The sequence below is a fragment of the Gekko japonicus genome, unplaced genomic scaffold (assembly GCF_001447785.1).
Source record: "Gekko japonicus isolate JY-2015 unplaced genomic scaffold, Gekko_japonicus_V1.1 scaffold618, whole genome shotgun sequence".
In the NCBI taxonomy this organism is placed as follows: Eukaryota; Metazoa; Chordata; class Lepidosauria; order Squamata; family Gekkonidae; genus Gekko; species Gekko japonicus.
Window position 1 is genome coordinate 105,895 of NW_015159726.1, and position 21,686 is coordinate 127,580.

General features: G+C 42.9%; 1 protein-coding gene across 1 annotated transcript in view; it reads right to left on the minus strand.

Moving 5' to 3' along the window:
- Nucleotides 1–11,220: 11,220 nt before the first annotated feature.
- WWTR1 (WW domain containing transcription regulator 1) overlaps nt 11,221–21,686 on the minus strand; it is a 126,972-nt gene continuing 116,506 nt past the window's right edge. Inside the window, exons 4-6 of the mRNA XM_015424922.1 lie at nt 17,367–17,500; nt 15,919–16,031; nt 11,221–12,031 (exon numbers count right to left, since the gene is read on the minus strand). Of these exons, the coding sequence (XP_015280408.1) occupies nt 11,847–12,031; nt 15,919–16,031; nt 17,367–17,500 (432 nt within the window). The 3' untranslated portion in view covers nt 11,221–11,846. The remainder of the gene's footprint in view (nt 12,032–15,918; nt 16,032–17,366; nt 17,501–21,686) is intronic.

Sequence of the window (21,686 nt, forward strand, 5' to 3'; positions counted from 1 at the left end):
AATCCTGCTACTTAGTAGGGTAGAGGGGGGAAATAAGCAGAAAATCACCACTGTGGTAATAGCGGGATGTCATTTCTGGGGTGAACCTGGAAGTGACATCCCGTTATTGGTGAGATTCTCTAGGATTCACTAGAAACTTCATGGTAAAACCAGTGTTTCTTATGAATCCCTAGAGCATCTAGCTGCCAATGCAATGTCCCCACCACCAAGTCTCCCTCTGGAGGCCAGCCATTTGGCTGGCCACCCTATATGACCTGTGTTTTAGTTGCCAAGTGGAAAGATGGCAAGCCTATACTTCCAGAATTGTTAGCATGAAGGCAGGCATTCTCACTGGACTCATTCAGTCTGATTAGACCAGCCTGATTCAATATATCTTCCCTAAAATACTAAAAATTGAGATCTGTGTACTCTTAAACCAACAACGCTTCCATACGTTGATTGCTATGCATCATGGACACCTTCAGTGTGGGCAGAATTCCTGTCAGTGAAGCAAAAAGATATGGCTGCTATTCCTTGCCACAGACCTCTGGCAGGTGTGGAGTCCCGTTGGATTTACCTTGAACTCCAAAGGGTTGCAAGCTTAAGTCTGGCCCTGCCCCTATGCCTGCCATAAAGATTCTTGAGTTGCTTCATTTTCTTATGCTACCTTTAAAAGCACAGCAGTGGGGGGAAAGATAGCAACCCTAGCTGACAATAAGAATTTGAGGGCATCTGCTGATACAGCTTTTGGAGTTACGTTCCTGTGGCCTGCCTTCTTACCAAAAGATTATTGTATAAGATCTTCGTGCTGGGGGGGAAAGAAATCTGCAAATCATTAAAATGTTTGGGTTTTGTAAATTTATCCTTTGTGTTATAAATGTTCTGACTAAAGTTATCCTTTACTTGACTACTATGTTGTGGTTCTGCCCCTTGTGGAAGCCCATGGAACTCAGTCTCTGCATGTCTGAATGGAAATAAGCTTTACTGAGTTCAGTGGGACTTATTTCTAAACAGTCGTGTATAGGAGGCTCTTGAGGCCCTACAGGCCATTAGTCTCCTCACCCTTCACACGTGATTGCAAAATGAGACTTTCATATTCTAAGGTAGTATACCTCTAAATTGGTTGGGGGCAGCAGCAGGGTGAGACTTTGGCCTCTGGGGTTCTCCTTGTGGCTCTTTTGGGAGGCATCTGGTTGTAGAGCTGCCAACCTCCAGGTAGAGGCTGGGATCTCCTGGAATTACAACCGATCTCCAGATAACAGGGATCAGTTCCCCTAGAGAAAATGGCTGCTTTGGAGGGTTTGTTTTATGGAATTAGGCCCTGCCGAGGTTCCTCCCTGAACCCTACCCTCCGCAGGCGCCACCCTAAAATCTGCAGGGATTTCTCAACCTCGATTGGGCAGCCCTGTATGGTTGGCCACTGTGGGGAAATAGTTCACGGTACCTGATGGATCCAGCAAACCTCTTTCCACACTTTCACTTACACACCATCATCTCATGTCCCCTTTACCCAGTGGTGCCCAACTTAAAACAGTTACATAGGCCAGAAATGACTTCAATCAGAGTTAAATGGGCGGCAGTGGGCAGGAACGCACAGGAATGGAGTTCTGGCTGGCTTCAGAGTTGGCCACCCCCACTACAGCCAAAACCTCTGCATGTGTGGCTACAGAGGGAAGGCCTGGAGAGCGACCACCCCCTGATGACTCCAAGGTGGGCGGGCCAGGGGGGCACCAGCCTTTCCCAGGCTGTCCAAGGGCCAGCTTGCCCAGGCTCCCCGCAGCCGCAGGGCACCTGGGCAAGCCAAGGAAATGAATGGGGTGTGGCCTAATATGCTAATGAGCTGCACTGTCAGGGGTGTGGCCTAATATGCTAATGAGTTCCTGCTGGGCTTCTACAAAAAAAAGCCCTGGGCGGCACTAAAAGAGCATATGACATCATTAGGCCCTGTACCTCGAGTCCCAGAGTTTGGGATGTGGGGACCTGGTGACATGTAATCATCCCAGTGCAAGGAAGTAAGATTGGGAGCATCACAGCCAGAAGCAGGGCCAGAAAGAGGTAGAGACCAAGCACCTCTATGACCAACCAGCTGAGGCACCCACCAGTCAGGGAATGGTATCCATGTCAGTCAGTGATTGAAGGATGTTTAAGTACACATTCACCTTCCTAAATGGACATTAAAGGGCATGTCATAAAGAGCTACATCCTATGATTTCCATCACTTTATTCCCAATAACATGTCAAGCAAAGTAAGGAGTTCTGTCTTGGTTCTGAGCCCACCCTTCCTAAATTCACCCCTTTTGTGTGCCTCAGCTGGCTGCAATATTGAATGTTGCCTAACTGAGAACAAACTACAATGCAAATATATTTATCTGAGTGGGCTGGCAGCCATCCCAAAACATTGGGATAACCAGAAGTTCAGTGGCATCAGAGCAAGAATGTCAGGCCTAGACCTTCAGAGAGGCCCTGTTCTGTTCTGCTGTTTTAGGGGTTGACAGTAGTTTTTCTATTTGAACAGGGTATACAGAAGACTTTAAAAGAGAAACATATTAAGGTTACAGAAGAGCTTGATGAGAAGAAGGGGGAAAGCTTGCTTTCTGTTGGATTATAAATACTAGTCAAAAAGGAGTTTGGTGTTGGCTGGATGATAGAGCTTCTCATCTGGATTTAGGTCAGAGAGAGAGAAGGGAATATTGGAAAAAGAAAGAGCTAACTCTTCCTGAAAACAGGAGTGTCATTTTATTAACATTTTCAAACAAGAATGGTTAGATACACTAGAAGAACTTCACATACACGGTGGGAATGACTTGTTTTTTAATTATACTTGGAAATAAATTAGTAGTAGTATGGGAAAATGTCAGTAGGAATTCATCCTATGATGCTGAAAGTGGTGAGCACACATTAAAGAAAACTGGGCTGTAGGGAGAAGCTTCATGTACTTAAAGAGAGTGCTCATTGTTCAAGCAGGAAAACAGACTGAAAGTCTAGGCAGACACCACTGCCCAGCAGTAGAAAATGATTACCCAAGTTAGAATTATATATTTCCGCTAGATGAAAAACCCAATCCAAGACAGCAATGTTTGGGTTGTACAACACAGAATATGCTTCCCATTTAGCTGATGAATTATTTAGTAGATTAGGGTGCCAGTTTGGTCTAGTAGTTGACTATGGTGGACCTGGGTTCAAAATCCTGTTTTTATGACATGTATGAAATTGTTGTTATGCTGTTTTACTCTTTTTAATAAAAAAGGGGGGAAATCCTGTTTGCCAAGAAGCTTACTGGCCTTGGGTCAGTCATTCGCTTTCAGCCTAATCTATGTCATAGGGCTGTTATGAGGATAAAACGGACACAGGGAGAACCACGTATGCCATCCTGAACTCAGAGGAAGATCAGGATAAGTGCACTAAATAAATATGTTTCTTGCTAAACATTTTACTGTAACATACATAGCAACAGGAATATATATAAACCATGGTGACTGGGAGAAACACCTATGTCATCAGTTTGTTGCAAGGACTTCTAGGACTGGAATACTGATAAAATATACAAAAAATATACTCTCAGGTAAATGATTGATTTATAGTGCAACCCTGCTCAGAGTTATACTGGTCTAAACTCAGTGACATCAGTTGTCTTAGCCTAGAGTGACTCTGCCTAGGACTGCACATTCCTGGCCTTGAGAAATACAGTTGCCTACCTCACTAGAAATTATCAGTGATGCAGTCAAGACCCATCAATCAGGATGTTAGCTTATGGTGGAGCAACACAACTGGTGATATATATGTTCCTCTATAGGCTTCTTACTCAGATTAAAAAAGTCTGTTTCTGAATATTAGACCGGGTATGCATGTGACAGAAGAAGAGTTGGTTTTTATAACCCACCCTTCACTACCCAGAGGAGTCACAGAGCATCTTACAATTGCCTAGCCTTCCTCTCCTCACAGCAGACACCCTGTGAGGTAGGTGGGGCTGAGAGAGTTCTGAGAGAGCTGTGACTGACCCAAGGTCACCCAGTTGGCTTCACGTGGAGGAGGAGTGGGGAATCAAACCCGGTTCTCCAGATTAGAGTCCACCGCTCTTAACCACTACACCACACTGGCTATAACTTCCATGCCAAAGGCATCAAGGTAGCCATTGGTAGAAACACGGTGCTGGACTTTGGTCTGGTCCAGCAAAGCAACAGCTTTATTGTCAAATAATTATTTCTCTGAAATCTTCCAATATATATTCCAGTGTGTATAAAGCCGCCAATACTTGAGAGATCATATGTTATGATTTTGAAGTTGTCATGATCTACTCTTTGTGTCTCCAGGAAAATTAATATGGTGGCTCCTGTCCCTCACCACTGCCTCTCTACAGGCCTCCATAGTTTCATGAGGTACATAATGTAGGAGGGCTGTTTAAAGATGGCTCACTCAGGGTGGTGGTTCTCATGAACAAATACAGTTACAGCCAGTCCCAGTGGAGACTCAGAACCTCTCAGCAGATCACAAAGTCATTGGCTCTGAGATTGTATTTGCCCATGCTTGCTATGACCTGGAGATTCCCACAGGAAGACCTCTAATGCTTGATGGGGCAAAGAAATGGAAAGTGGTTATATCACTTCCTATGGCTCAGGTGGTTAAGACGCTGAACTGCAGGCTGTGGAAGGTCGGTAGTTCAGCAGTTTGAGACCCGGGTTGCCGCATGACGGAGTGAGCTCCCGTCTCTAGTTCCAGCTCCTGCCAACCTAGCAGTTCGAAAGCAAGAAATTGCAAGTAGATAAATAGGTACCACTTCAGTGGGAAGGTAACAGCGTTCCGTGCACCTTGGTGTTTAGTCATGACGGCCACATGACCACGGAAATGTCTTCGGACAGCGCTGGCTCTTCGGCTTTGAAACGGAGATGAGCACCGCAACCCTAGAGTCGGACTCGACTGGCTTTCGAGCAAGGGAACCTTTACCTTTACCTTTATGGAGATAACAACGCAGTTCCAATTCATTCTGGCATGGAAGATTAGGTGGAAGATATCCCAAGATGGAAACAGACTGAAACTGTATCAGGCATATTTCCCTTGAAAACAGGTTCCTCAGCTCATTAGTATGAATGATTAATGAGTGGGTAATTTCTGGATCCACTATGAGGCTTTGAAATGCAGAACCAAGAAGCTAGCAAGGCAATTACAGGATATAAAGAATTTGGTGGCACAGTTTTAGCATCATAGTCTTAGATACGTTGGACAGAAATATAACTGGAAAGAAATTTACTGCCCTCTTGTGACTTGGCTCCAGAAATAAAAATGCAACTGGCAATATCTTTGCCTGTTCTGCTTCTTGAGAGAGTTCTAACCCGTGGGAAGTTTTGAATACATGCGGTCTTTCAATGAACTGCTGTTCAGGCAAAAACCTGAAGTTATCAGGTAGTTGATGCCTCAGAAGCATCTGGTTTCACGAATTTTCACCCTAACATAAAGGCCTACTATAGTTTATTGTAAGGGTTGCTTCATTTCTGAAGACAAACACATTAATCCCATGCCAGAAAAGGGTGTGTTTTGTACTATAAATAGCATTTTAACTGTAATTGGAAACCTGATGCACACAGTAACCCCCCCCCTTCCCTAGTTCTCTTATACCAGAAGTGGAAAACATGCATGCACTGTCATTTATGAACTGGAGAGAAGGAAAGCACTGTGTAAGAGCACTTTTGGCCCCGGGGCATCCATTGCTCATTATACTATCACATTTTTATCCTGCCCTTTCTCCAAGTGTGGCTTTCATGGGTCTCCCTTCCTCCATTTTATCCTCTGAACACGCCTGTGAGGTAAATTAGCCTGAGAGATTGTGACTGGCCCGCACTCACTCAGTGAGCTTCATAGCAGAGTCGGGATTTGAAGAAGAGTACCCCTGGTTTTCATCTGATACACTAACCATTAAACAGTATTGGCCCTCTTTTTACGTTTCACGAGCCAATTATGAGGCTAAACATCCCTTAGCAGCTCATTCTTGATTCTCTGTGGATGACAGTCAATAATCCACGTCACCTAAAAGTGAACAGTGAGCCAGAGTAAACATGATATTTAAGTTCTCCACGTAAGGCTGCCACCTTTCCCCTGACCCTGATCCTTTGCTAGCATCCTGGTATAGATAGACATTATGCAGATGGCTTTTTTCCTTTCACCTATTTCCATGCAATAAAATTATTATTTCATTTCACCCTGACCTTTCACCAAGGAGCTCTGGCTGGCATCCATGCCTTCTTGATCTTTACTCTCACAACAATTCTCTGAGTAGGTCAGGCTGACAGATAGCGATTGACTCAAGGCCACCCAGTGAGCTTCATGGGCAAATAGGGATTTGAATCCCTGATCCTTGGCTGCCATTTCACCTACTCATCATACAGGATCCAGATGAAGGAAAAGCTTGATTTCCTAATACGTTTTGGCTGCCGCTGAGACAGTTGGTTGGGACACTAGGAATCTGTTTGGCTAGTGACAGGCTTCCTCCAGGTGCCGTCTGTTAGAAGCAAGGCTTCTTGGGCCAGTGAAACCTTCTGCTGGCAGTGGAATGGATTTGTAGGATCCCCAGAGACGTGTGTTGAACAAGGGCAATTCCAGCAAAATGCTTAAAGTTTGAACCACAGACTCCTGATGGCACCTGGTATTTTTTTGGCCACTGTGTGACAGAGTGTTGGACTAGATGGGCCATTGGCCTGATCCAACATTGGTTTCTCTTGTGTTCTTATGTTCTTATTTGTTGCATATTGAAGGGATTCCGAAAAATTTAAAATCTCCAACTTTTAATATGTTTTTGATGCATATAAGTTGTAAGACCTGATATGTGGCATTGCTTCTTTTCTATAGATTTCATTCTTGATTACTATGTTACTTTTAAGCTTTGATTACTTTTCTGTTAGTTGGTTATTTTTATATAATTTGATTTATTGTTCAGTGAATGTTTGTAAATTTGTTGGTTTATAGTATATATAAAATGTTAAATTAAAAAAAGCCTAGGGGGGAAAAGACCCATAGTTTTCACTGTATCAGATAATGGTGATCCTCCTTGGGAAACGTTTAAATACCCAAAAAGACAAAGTAAAACCTTTGAAAATTCAATAAATCTATAACCTTCTGTTATGCCACCTCTTGACTTTACTTCTAGTACCATTATATACACCCACTCAATGAGATGTGCTTATTTTTCCCATAGAAAGAACATTCTGTAAGCAAGAATACAAGCAGCTTAAATCCATTTCTATTTATTTGTTTTCTTGTACAATATTAAAGAAATTAAAAAAAAAACCAGAACCAAACTCTGAGTACAACAGTTTGATCTGATTGATTTTGAAGCATACTGAATGTATGCAATTTTTCTCTACATTGAAAACAAATGCTCACACAAGATGGCATATAGCATAACAAACTGATGTAAATAAAAAAGTATTAAAGTATTAGCACATAACATGGATGCAGTATATCAGGAAAACAAAAAAAAATCCTTTTGTTTCATCATACATTTCTGTCATGAAATAGATATTTCATCCCCCCAACTCTTAAAAAACGCATAGCATTTCTTTTTTTATGAAGTCATCTTTTCTAATTGTTACTTTCTAATACAGTGGTTTTCAAACTTTCTATCTCCAGAGAAAAGATTCCAGGTAGAAATCTGCCATGAAACCCCCATGTGTTGCAGAGGATTCTGGGGTATATTCTTAGGAGCACAACCAGTTAAGGAAGATTATTGGCCAGGACTGCTGGATTTCATTGTCTCCCTGCATGGTGTGTGAACCCTTCGAAATACCCATAACATTCTTCTCTGTGTATGTGTGTTAGGAGGGGGGGAGAGACATAGTGGTGGGCAAGCCATCTTTGAAGGACGATTTGTCACCATTACTGATCAACCCTTGTTAAACATCTAAGGAACCCCAAAATTTCCTTGGGTCCAGTTTGAAAGCCACTGTTCTAATAGCACCGCCCAGATTACAAGCTGTTTTTTAACACCCACAACTTGCACATAAATCAGCATTTCTTCGTATGCTGTCCATTCAGCGTATCTGAACGACTGCACCCACTAGCATATTTCCCTTGTGTAGTGTAAAAAAAAAAAATCAGTTTCACAACCACAAATAATAAAAGTTGAAATTTTTCCCAAAATTAATATTAGATTCAATGAGAATCTAATATTTGTGTTTCCATTGCAAATCTATTTGAAGGTTTTAAAAAAATAAACCTGAAAAGAGAACTTCACTAAACAGAACAAAAACCCCTCCCCCAGTTTCTGTGATTAGCAGAACAATAAAAACAATTACAAAACAATACCTTATCTTCACTATTTGTTTGGTTCATAAAAAAGAGGGACCTGACAGCTGCTTTATATGCTGTCTTTCCTAACTCTGCCACGCTGCATTCTTCATCATAGTCATAGGAAACCAGAGCTTGTAAAAACCATCCTTTACATCTCAGCAATGACCACATGAAGATGTCTTATACCAAGGCACTCCATGGGTCCATCTGGCATAGTATTGTCCACTCTGACAGCAGTTTCCCACAGTCTCAGGCAAAGACAGGTCTTTCACCCACACTCTAACCGAAGAAGTCCAGGATTGATTCTGAGACCTTCTCAATGCAAAGCAGGTAATCACAATTACTGTAGTCTAAACTCAGTGGAGAGCCCCCCCCCCAATTTAACCAAGCTTGCCTTCTTAACCAAAACACCCTCCAGTTCACTTTAGGCCAGTCCCAATATTACCTTCTGTGGGTTTCACTTTCCCTCAGGGTAAGGAGGGGAAGAAAGAGGGGGAAGGACTTACTTGTACTGTTAGCTAACTGTCTCTCTCATCTCTTCCTTCCAATTTTTCATGTTTATCTGTTGCCTACACAGCCCACAGTTCAAAATTCCAGAACCGTGCAAAACTGAATTTTGCCATTGACTTTTATGGAGGAGGCACAGAGATGCTTGCATAGTGATATCCCCATCAATGAAACGAACAAGAATGCTCATATTCTAGAAATGCCTTATCTGTAGGATGGCTTGGTGGTTCAAAGCAAGACTCTGCTGCCCATATCCCTGTCTTAGAGACAGCATAGTTTGCCCCAAGTTCTCTTATGTGGCTCATTACCCCCCACTGCCTTCTCTAAGCCAACTTTCTTCTTACATGGAAGCACTTCTGATTTACACTGAATGCTAAAATGATGTCTGGCCAGGCGGTGGAAATAAGTGTATGGTCCACAGCATCTCTCACAGGTGTGTGTTCTTGTCAAGGCCTGCCAGCTTTGGAGGTACCAGTTTATCTTTGAAACCTTTCCCCCTCCTCTTCCAGGCAACAAAGACTACAATCCTAAGGATGTTTTTATGGGAATCAGCCCCACTGCATAACATGGGACTTACTCTCAAGCAGACACACACTCAAGATTGCTCCTAAAATGTTGGAAGTGGCTTTCCAAATATTGGTTTCGATCTTCCCCTGAACGAAGTCTGTCTTCCTCCCTTAAAGCCTGCTATCAATTCACTCATCTTGTAAGTGCTGCCTACTCCTTTGCAGATGCCACTAATTTGCTCATAAATCCCTAAATCTCATACTCCAAGCACTGTTGTGTGATTTTTATACAAAGGGGACCAAGGGGCAGTCTCTGCTTGATGTATGGGAGCACAAAAGCCTTGACTGAACATGAGGTTTGGATCTGGCCTTAAAAACTTGTTTTCTGAACATTTAAAGCAACCTTCTCCCTCCTCAATGATAATCGTTCAACTATTTGCGTAACAAAAGGAATAAACATCTTTGGATTTCCTGGTCTGTTTAAAAAAAAAAAAAACTAGGCTAATAACTGTAAATAATGGAAAATGCAATTCGGGTTTGCACAGTCCCTTGTTTCTTCAGGAAGTCAAGTTTTCTGCTCAATAATTAACCCAATATGCAAAGGGGGGGAGACCTTTGGGACCACAAAGGAAAAATGCCCATTGACTGAAAATGTTCTGTGCAGATGCAATAATCTGTTAAAAAACGAAAGAAAAACAAAACTTCTGAACCCCACTTCCTGATTTTTTTTAAAAAAAGTGTTTTCTCAATCAGTATTGAACTTCATTGCTTTTGATCTTTGATTGCCCACATTTAAAAAGTTAAAAAGTACAGTACAGCTACCTTCAAGCCACAAGTTTCCCCTAAGGTAGTATTCACAGGTATATCATCGATCAGTGGTGGTTCTCTGGCATTTCCCCTGATCTGTCTTTCTCAGACACTCCAGCATTACTATCAGTATTTTTGCCACAACCATTCTCCTTCCAAGGCTATATTCCTGCCATTCCAACCTCCCATCCACTTCACCTGCCTTTTTCATCAACAAAAGGAGGTGGGAAAAACAGCCTCCTCTGTCCAGCTAATTCTGGTATCGTATGATCATGCCTTACTATTTAAACTCAATGGACAGCCAAGTACTATGTCTCTTGCTTGTCTTACATAATATATATTGAAGGCCTGTGTTAACTGTAATGCATTCCACAAAGAGGTGCATTTTCAATATAAAAAAGCTTAAATTCATACAACTATAAATACTATCCAAAATACTTAAGAATCTCAGGACGTCATTTGCATTCCAGGGGTACAAGAGATATGATGTCCTTGATGCATTCTCAGTCCCAAATATCAGATATTTTAAAAACTCCTTAGATGAATATGTTAGGTGTGGATAGACCTACAACAAATATATAGTGCCTTGTGTCCCATATGTCAAAAGTAACAAGCAACTGGCTAAAATCCTTTAGCATCTCTGCCAGGTTGACTGGCTTATCACTGATAGGTTGCCTTATTACAATGAAGCTTCTCTTTCTAGCGTTTTAGGTTCCAGCAACAAAATACACAATTTCTTTAAAAAAAAAAAAAGGCTAAATAAGGCTTTGCAAAATAAAACTTTACTGCAGTCAGTAATGTCAAGCTGTGCGATGAATTCTTAAAATATAATTTTGCTGACTAGCCTTGTTTCTGTTTGACACAATTAAAAGTTGCATTAAAGTTGTTTTTTTTAAATAGTGTTGCTATGTTCCATTGTAGTGTACATTAAAGACACACCTGAAGTGTATGTTTTTTAAAAATGGACCTGTTTGTAATCAACAAATCACCAAAAGTTTATATATTTATATATATGGCAATGGCTAGTACTCAATCTGGTCTATTTTACAATAGGGAGTAGTGTAAAAAAAGTGTAACTAAAACATTTCACCAGATTGGGAATATTTACTGCCTAAATGCCATAAAGAGCTATACTGAACAAATGCAAAACAGTATTGTCTGTGCCTCTGCATGTATTAAGGATGATCCAGAGCAACACGGCTGATCTGAATTTTTTTTAAAAAAAAATCCGTATTCCATGCAGCACAAGTATACTGAAAAATACAGTGATTTTTAAAGCTCGAGTCATATAGATTAAAAGCAACAACATTTGGTACTATTGTCATAAACACAGTGATAGAACTTCATATGACTTTATTACATATAAGAGTTTTGGAACCAAGCTGCCTTCTGCAGCCTATAGCTTCTTGGAGTCAACTTTTTGGTTCATTAAAATCTGGATGTGTAACTAACAACTGTAACTTCTGACACAGGCAAGAATACCTCCCATGTCTTGAGAACATATCTACGTAACTAAAAACAAAAGGCTACAGATGCATATACATAGTTCTACTCCTTCAAAATAGATATATATGTATATATTTGCATATATTTCATACTTAAGTTACTGCCAATGAAGCCCAAATAAAGATTCATTGACATAAAAGGGTCTCTCGGAAGTCAGTAAGGCATCGTTGGCTAGCTGAGGGACTTGAGGCTGTTCTGCATTTATTTCTAGAAGGGAAAAAGAAATCTTGCATCTCAGTGACCGAATCAAGCACCGAATATCAATTACAGCCAAGTGAGAAAGGGCTCGTTTTTGTTGAGGACTGATTCCACATCGTTGAGGATAGGGATCAGATCCTCAGACTCCAGTGTCCCAAGGTCAACATTTGTTCCTGGAAGGCAGTCAAGGAAGTCAGGGAAACGGGTCTGTTGTGGGTTGATATTCATGGGAGTCTGTGCTACATTATCGCCTGCAGGGGGAAGAAAGAAAAACAGAGAGAGAGACAATTAGCAAGGTGCTATCTTCAATATAAAACTCAATGCAATCTGTAGCAACAAGGCAGACCACAAGGTATCAGACTTGAAGATTCAATTGGCCCAGTGGTCTGAGAGTGCAAGATGCCATGGTATTGTTCAAACTATGTAAGTCTCCCCCTAGTCAGTGCCTGGCTGGAAGAAAGTATGCCGTAGCACAAGAGTTGTTTCCCTGTGCTGGTATGGATGCAAGGTACATGTGAATACTGAAACTGTCTGGCCAGCACCAGCTGTGTGTGTCTTTCTCACATAACTGGTCTCATCCATTTGGATGTGGGTATTCAATCACATACCACAAAAGCGTGGCACAGCACCAAGAGAAAAGTGGCTCCCGTGTGGCTGCAATTGTGTATTTTATCTATATATGAATTATGTGCCCTGACCTGGATAGCTCAGGCTAGCCTAAGCTCATCAGATCTCAGATGCTAAGCAGGGTCAGGTCTAGCTAGTATTTGGATGGCAGACTGCCAAGGAATTTCAGAGCGGCTGCAGAGAGGCAGGCGATGGCAAACCACCTGTGGATGTCTCTTTGCCTTGGGACCCCTATGGGTTTGCCGTAAGTCAGCGGTGACTTGATGGCCAAAAGACAAAAAAAAAATGTGTTATGTAAAACGGGGCTTCAGTTTTCTGAACAAGGGCAGCATATAAAAGTGTAAATTCCTTTTTTTTTAATTTTAAATTTTTTAATATAATTTTTATCAGATTTCCAATCAAGTTTACATACACATCAATTACAAATTTACATAGACATCAATCTCAATAATAATAAAATATATAATTCCAACTATAACAGATCACCACATAGGGTATCTTATACAACTATTAATCCTAACAATCATTTGGCACATTATTAATTATTTCACCATAAATGTAATAAATCTATAATATCGGGGATTTCTTTCTGTTGCATCAAATACCGTAATATAGGGGACCACGTCACAGAAAAATTAGATCGTATTCTTTGAGAGTAGGAATAATTGACACTCTCTGTAATTCTTGCCATTACGTACATATTCCAAGTAAATTCCTAAGTAACCACAATATTCCCACTAGTTGAATCTGTAGGTATTATTTGCACACTTAGCGCTTTCTCAGCAGTATTACTCAGTAGGAGCCAAAACATGCCAACAGAACCAAAAGGTTCTCCACAGAACATGCCACAATGGAAGCCACTTCTGGGATAGGCTGCAGAAAACTCGTGCATGAACAGACAGAGACATAGTTACCCCTGTGCTTGTACCACTTTGGGCAACAGGTAATAGAGCAGAGTTGGAATACAATGTTTCTAGTCCCAACATCAAACACTTCTGGCACAGAATAACCCTCTCCCTAATCCCAATAAGAAATAACCCCTAATCCTTAAATAAGAAAAACTAAATTTAGCCCCACATATAAAATAATCCTAAACCCAAATAGCCCCAGTTGTAACACAGAATAACCCTAACCAGTGTTCCCGCTAAACTGAGTGAGTGTGAGCTAGCTCACAGCTTTTTAGCTTCTGGCTCACACACTCTTGTCTTCACTCAGGGAGGATGGCTCCAAAGCAAACTAATTTTTGCCGTAGCCAAATCGCTTGCTCACAACTTTAATGCCAGTAGCTCACAAAGTAGAATTTTTGCTCACAGCTTACCACAGGTAGTAAGTAGTGGTAATGATTTTATTTGTCTAATTATAAATAGATAGAGTAGGAGGAACTATAGTAATGATTATGTAGTGATCTATTTAGAAGATCTCCTGAATGTGATGGGACAATAATAATAATTACAAAAATAGTAAACATGGGTGAGTCCTTAAGATGTTGGGTTGTAGTTATACAAAATAGATATCATTAAAAGTAAAGTATGAATTTAATTAGTGTATAAGAAACAAGGATTTTGATATTTTTCTTTTGAACAGAAGGTCCTATCATGAAAGAATCTTCAATTAGTATGTTTTTTTGAGACCCTAAATGAATAAAAATTTGAAGAAGCTTTGAAAGGGTAAATTTATAGGAAAGAGGATCCTATCCAAACCTTGCTTTTTGTGGCCAGATTATAATTCTGGATTATTATATATAATTTAAAGTATTTCTGTAATTATTTCCTGAAGTTATTGTGTTAAGAGGAAGGAAAATATGTAAGAGATAAGTATTGTTGGAATATTATGTTGTAGGTGCTTTTGATCTTTTCTTTGTTTATTTGGTTGTTTTGGAAAACCCAATAAAGAGATTAAAAAAAAAACAATACTCCATAGTTTAGAGGGAGCACTGACCCTAACCTTCGAACATGAAACCTTACTGCTAACTCCAAATATTGAATAACCCGGCTAACGAGAAATAATTTTAACCCTAACCTCAAATGTAACATGTAAAAGAGCCAGTTTGGTGTAGTGGTTAAGTGCGCGTCCGCACTTAACCCATCTAATCTGGGAGAACCGGGTTTGATTCCCCACTCCTCCACTTGCACCTGCTGGATGACCTTGGGCAAGCCAAAGTTACGCCACAGCTGTTCTTGAAAAACAGCAGTTTCTGTCAGAGCTCTCTCAGCCCCACCTACCTCACAAGGTGTCTGTTGTGGGGAGGGGAAGGGAAAGGAGTTTGTAAACCACTCTGAGACTCCTTTGGGTAGTGAAGGGTGGGGTATAAATCCAATCTCTTCTTTTCTTCTTCTTCTTCTAAATGACTAACAGTGCAGTCCTCAAAAACACTTCCTTGGAAGTAGGCCCCACTGAATAAAATGGGAGTTACTTCCTAATAGGCCTGCTCAGGATTGTTCCTTGAACAGTCCTCTGTACACAAAAATGTCCTCTACATAACTAGGTATCAAGGAAAAGAGTTCTAGAAATGCTTTCACTCTATCACGCCTGCTTCCTTTGCAGAGGGAATTTTTAAAAATAAAAGCACAGTCTAGTCCGGTATAAACCAGATAAAGATTTATCTCTTCATTGAAAACTAGGCCTTGTGAAAGGCTGTGAAAATGAGATAGGAGCTGTCCGAATTAGATCTGGTGGATACAGAAAGACCATCACAGTGCCCCATTCCAGAGTTTTGTGTACAATGGGAGGCACATAGGTAATGCCCTCTTCAATGGCATGAACAACTCTGTACATGCATCAGTTCCCCAAAAGAAGTGAGTGGAGGATGGGTCTTGGCAGGCAGGGGACCTCTGATGCATCAGAACTCCCGCAAGTAACCCCAATGGTGCTGGACATGTATTTCTAAGAAACAGACACATTTTGAAATTGTCCAACCTGAATCCCACTCTTGCGATCCAGCTAAACAACTCCCCTGTCTTTGAATGCAAAGCGGTCAGATATGGGCAAGAAACAGAAGACCTCCCAGGTGAAAATCAGAGATAAGACATTTTAAACTGAGCACTCAGGAACTAAACATGAAGGTTTCATCATATTTCCCTTTTTTTGAGGAATGTAGCACACCTAACAGAGCCCACCCTGCGCAGGGTTGAGTGCATTCAACAAATGATGCGTTCCAGAATGTATCCCCCGCAGCCCGTTTCTGAAGCTGTTGTTGAGCATGGAATCTGGTTACCTCACATACTGACCAGCTAGAGAGGAGCGCTTCTCTGGTCATATGTAAAAGAACCTGTTCCTCACCACTGAGTCACAATGCCAGCGCCCACCAAAGTTGGTTTGAAGGGAAGGACTTCTTGGAAAGGTTGACCCCCCCAGCACCATGGTCTCATAGGTCTTATATGGAAACATGGGCAATAGAATTTGTGGTTCATGCAAGCATCACATTACGTTGGCTGTCAACTGGATCGCCATTAAGGTTTCATTAATTATTATTTTTTTAAAAAAACAACAAGATGTGCTTCTTATAGCCTACCTGTGTCCATCTCATCTACATTGCTGAGGAAGTCTTCAGGTGTAGTTGGTATGCTGTAGCATCCTAAGCCTAGGCCACTGTCTGTGCTCTGCTCCCTGGAATGGTATGGCCCACTATGAATTGAGACATGAAGAAACCTCAGTCAAGATTATCCTTCTGAAACAGATGCCCCCAGAATGGTTATTACTGAGAGAAAGACAGCAGGCCATGCGGGCTAGACCCGAGTGCTCTAATCTAGGGACGAGTATACCCGGCACGTCCATAGGATCCCCCTGTGCCAGCATGAAATCTAGCACAGAATTTGCAACCTGGAAGTTTTAGATTTCACACTAAGTCACCATGGTTACCAGTAGGTGAGGGGCAGTGTCCAGTGAAGGCTCAAAGACGCATGACTTTCCAGTGGTCAGGAGTGAGGTTTCAGTGCCCCACACAGCTTCCTGGCATCTCATGGCTCCTATTCCCTGTCCCCTGACCCTACTTGCCTACACCCACAACATGTGCGCCCCTCCCTCCCTCCCTCCTGGTGCCATCCCACTCTTTGCAAAGCATTCCAAATGCTTCAGTGGAGCCTGACCCTTGAAAGAAGGCTTACAGAGAGTAAGCAGACATAGGCAGTCTAATTTCCATTATTTCAGGAAATGTGCTTCCCTTGTCTCTGGCTTTGCGTGTATACATCACTGCCTTAACTAAGAGACAATGATTTTCATGCAGCAGCGTCACACTTTCAGAGATGCTAAACTATTCCAGAGTCATATGGCCATGTCAACCCATTCAAGCAAAATTCACAGGGACAGTAATGAAGACCAACAAAGGTTGATTCTGCATTGGCTTTTCTCTCCATTGTTTTATGAAACCGACATTGGAACAGAAATCCCCCTCTGCATTGCATGCTGCTCTCACTTCCTTTGATCATCAGATTTCATGTTAGCCTCCACACTCCATGCTGCTTTCGCTTTCTTTGATTGTTGGATTTTATGGTACCTTCTAGATAGATTTATGGCTGTTCAGTCAGTATGGAATGTGGTTCTGAGCTGAACTTTTCCCTCCCAGTTGAGAAAATGTGAAGCGAATGCTAGATGCAGAATCACCCTAAGAGTCCCTGAATAGTATGTAAGTGTTCAAGTGACGCAGAAGGGTTTCTACAACTAGATGCCACTCACACCTAGACACTGTGGTCTTATTACAAAGATCTTTGGGCAGTTCTGTACACACATCTAAAAGAGTGAGTCATAGTAAGGAATAGTAAGAGTGAGAACTGATGGGAGAAAGATCAAATCCTTCTGATTCCTGTGGGCAGCTCTGCTGCTTTCCATCACCACCACTAGCAGCATACAAAACAAAAGGCCTTCCGCTTCAAAAAGGCACCAACAGTCTTTCAGGTAAGAGAATGCCAATACAGCCTCTGTGAGAGAATATAAAAAAAGAGGATAAGCAAATTGTGTACTTGCCTGTTCAGGAAAGGATCTGATCCGTTATTTGTGATAGATCTCATATCTTGGGTCATGTTTGGTGGGCTCACAGTGGTCTGAACAGGGGCCATGTTCTCAGACTCCATGGGAAGTTGTCTGTACAAATCAGCTTCCTAAAGTGGAAACAAAAAAGGAACGCAGGCTGTCAGAGCTGGTCCTCGCAAACTCTAAAAACAAGGTCCGTGTGGACCAACCAGATTGATACAAAACAATTGATACAAAAGCTCAAAAGTTTGCACAACGTTTTGTGTCAGTTTGATTGGTCCTGATATGAGGCATTACATAGATTGTGGAGGGGGGCACCTTTATTAGAAGGCTGAACCCATCTGTTACTTCCTGGAGCGACTCTCTCTGATCCCTATTTGTGCCAGTGAAAGCAGAATCTAATAGTGCCAACAGTGAAGTTGGATGCAGCAGGCACAATTTGATTCAGTCCCTGAATCCAGCCAGAAATTAACTTTTTTCAAATAGGGTCCAGCAACAGGCTATGATAACTGGTAACTATAGAAGGTAAAATTTCCCTACAGGTAACTATAGAAGGTAAAATTTCGCTACAGGAAATGGTAGCGTGTGTTTGTGTGTGTGTGTGTGAGAGAGAGAGATAGGACCAAGAGAGACGTTTTTGTAGCGGAACAGTGACACCTAGTGGAACATAGGAGCAGTGCAAAGGGTAGATTTGAGGAAGAGAAACAAAAGACCAGGCCAAACTTGCTTAACATACGAGCCACATGGAATAAATGTCAGATGTTTGAGAGCCGCAAGACATGAACAAATATTACACACACCTTTTTATTGAAAACTATGCATTAAATGAGACTGCCAAAAACAAAAGGGGTAAAAACAGATATTGATAATTATATTTATTTGTCCAGTGATATTTATTTGTCTGCTAATGCTATTTATTTGTCTAAGAGAGAGAAAAAGAGAGATAGAGGTGGAACAAAAGAACGAAAGAGGTGGAGAGAAAGAGACAGAGAAAGCAAGAGAGAGAAACAAAGAAAGCAAGTAGATGGGGAAAGGGAGGGAGGGGGAGAGAGAGAGCGCAAATGGACAGGTGGAGAGAGGGAGGAAGAGGTGGAAAGAATGCAACTTTAACTTTAAATGCATCCCCACGCCAGTTGGCTTGGCTTGGAGAAGGGATTTAAAGAGACAAATGCCTTCTCCAAGCCAGCAAGGGGGGGCTTTGAGAACGCATTTAAAGTTAACGTTGCTTTCTTTCTCTGCTCCCTCCCCACCTCAAGCCTACCCAGGGAGGGGAACATTAGCTTGGGAAGGGAAGACCAATCGAGGAGGCAAGCCTCCCCTTCGCTTCTCCAGCTGCCCTGCCGGGAACCACACGATATGTGTGAAAGAGCTGCATGTGGCTCCCGAGCCACAGTTTGGCCACCCCTGCAAGAAACTTTCATAATAGTAAGCACAGGCAACACATATGGTTCTGTCTGTCGTCCAGCCATGGCTGATTATGTTTTGGTCCAGCCATGGGCCATAGCAAAGTAGTAAACATTGGTAACACATTGCAATTCAAAATATGCAGCCCTCCATCCTAGGGTTTCCAGGTCCCTCCTGGCCACCAGTGGGGGATGGGGAAGTAGGGTTGCCAGATCCAGGTTGGGGAACTCCTGGAGATTTGGGGATGGAGCCTGGGGAGTTCAGGGACCTCAGTGTGGTACAGTGTCACAGAGTCCACTCTCCAAAGCTGCCATTTTCTTCAGGAAAACTGATTTCTGAAGTCTGGAGATGAGCTATAATTCCAGGGGATCCCCAGGTCCCACCTGGAGGTTGGCATCTCTCCCTACTCCATCCTGCTTGCTCACTTGGGGAGGAAACTTCCGGGAATTTCTGTTTTCGTGCAGCTCCTGCTCTGTGGTGCTGATGAAGGACTAAGCTGGCAAAATTCCTCTCCCTGGCCCTCAGTGGCACGCTTTCATATTTTGTTTTCAAAATCCCACCCAGGACACAGAGTGCCGTAGCACAGTTTAACCAGCACCGATCACAGGGTGTGTACAAGATAAATTTTTTATCTTGGTGTGACACCCCCTGTGGCAGAGGAATGTCACACCAGGATCCATTCTGTGGCCCTTACAATAGGCTTAGCATTGTTTATTTCAGGCTTCTTTCACCCTGCAGGGTCTGAGATGTGGCTAACATGGTTAAAAGCAGCCCACAGAGGGGCACACCCATGACTCCCTTGCCTTGCTTCCCCTCAGAGAGCTCCCGGCCCTTTCCCTGCTCCATCTGTTTCTCCCTCTGCACTGCTCCCTGGTCCCTGTCAGTCCTTCCCCTTTATCCTTGAAACTCCCCCCCCCCCGCCCTGCTCCCAGGAGCAAACCCTGTCCCCATCTTCTCTGTTCCTCTGCCAACAGCTCCTCCCCCTTGCCACACCTCAGCTGAGGCCACACAAAGCCAGAGCTCCACAGCTTGGAGAGCCAGTCTCTCCAGGACTCAGAGGAGTATGTGGCCTGAGTCTCATGCCGAGTGGCGGCGGGGGGGGGGGCATTCATGGCCTCTGTGACTGCCTGTCAGCGTGGCCCAAGACCCAGACGCCATTCCTCAATGGCAGCTCTTTGCCATTGCCAGCCCATCCGGCTTTGCCTGTCCATCTGGGCATCAGGGTGCCGGTTGTTGTGGCACCGTCTACACTGAGCCTGCCTTGGATCCTCCCCCCAACGGTAAACCCGGCCTCCCCAAACAGCCTCCACCAGCCTCAGACCACACCCCGCTCCCCAGTGCAGTACACACTCTGTTAACATGTTGCCTTTGCACCTATGGTCAAAAGCAACACAAAACTGCAAAACGCCAGCAGATTCTTGAGGATGTTCTTTTAGCAAGATCCTGGATATGTCTCTGTACCTTCACATGAAATACCATTTCAAACACTTAGAAGACTTTCTTAAGTATTTCCTTCCCTTAAAAAGGGCAGTCAAGATGGGTCACTTTTGTTCTAGCTGACTGCATTTATCACATCGACTGAAGCTGCAGTTAAGTATCACGGTATGTTCTTGCAACTGAATACCACTGGCTATTTCCTGTTGCCCAGCTGAGCTGACCCAGTCACTTGTCTCAGCATGGAAATCTAAAGATGTTGCTCCTGGAATGGGAATTAAGCCCTGTTTATAGTGACAGGAGAACACATTTGGCAGCTTGTTCTAAGACCAACCCGTTCAGTCATCAATGAAATCCGTAATTTTCTCAACCTTGTCAAGAGTACAGTCAGAGAGATTTTTAAGGGGCTTGAATATAAAGTTAGTTTTTAAAGCTGCAATCCTGACCGGCTGAAATTTTCTCTTCCAGTAACAAGGGCCTTCCTACTCATTGCCCAAATGCAGCCTTAGACCACAGGTGTTGGGAAATGGTGGCTTTTGTATGTGTTTACCAGAGTTGTCCTAAAGTTAGTGATCTTTTGAGTCATGAATCTAGGTGGGGCCTGGAGATCTCCTGCTTTTACAACTGATCTCCAGCTGACAGAGATCAGTTCATCTGGAGAAAATGGCTGCTTTGAAGGGTGGACTCTCTGGCATTTTACCATGCTGAGGCCCCTCCCCTCCCCAAACCCCACCCTCTCCTGGCTCCACCCCCAAAGTCTCCAGGTATTTTCCAACCCAGACCTGGCAACCCTAATCTTGCAGCATCCCTTTCCTTAGGACATCCCCTGACCCACATAGTTTTTGTACACGCAGGTCCAATGATTCCCAGCATAGCTATTTTTGAGTGGTCAAAGGCGACCCCCTCATTCCTTTTTCACCAGCAGTAAAACTGGTTGGATCCAACCTATTGTACTTTGAGCTTTACTGGTGGCGAATAGAGTGTTACTCCAACACTTCAAATCTCATAAATTCCCTACTGTTCAGCAGAGGATAGAGAGAAAGTTGTACTCCATATGTGAAATAAGTGTTTCTAATAAGATATTCCTGAAACTTACATTTTTATTTGGCAGCAATCTGTGGATTCATTTCTGGTCTGCAGATAATCTTCCATTAGTTCTAGGTCAACCTATTCCTCTTCTCCCCCCCCCCCTTCATACTTTATGGTGCAACAAGATCAGGTGGCACAGGCAGTTAAACGCCTGCAGTAACAACACTGAACAGCCACTAAGGCTGTTCGAAACCCACCGCGGCCGGGGTGAGCTCCCGGCCCTAGTCCCAGCTCCCGCCCACCCAGCAGTTCGAAAGTGCAATAAGCATAATGCGAGTAGATAAATTGGGTACCTGCCCTAGGTGGCAGGGGGCACCTCCTCCCCCTCGTGGGGTGTGCAGCGGCGGAGGTGGCGGAATAACGGAGCAGTTGGCGAGCGGAGCAGCG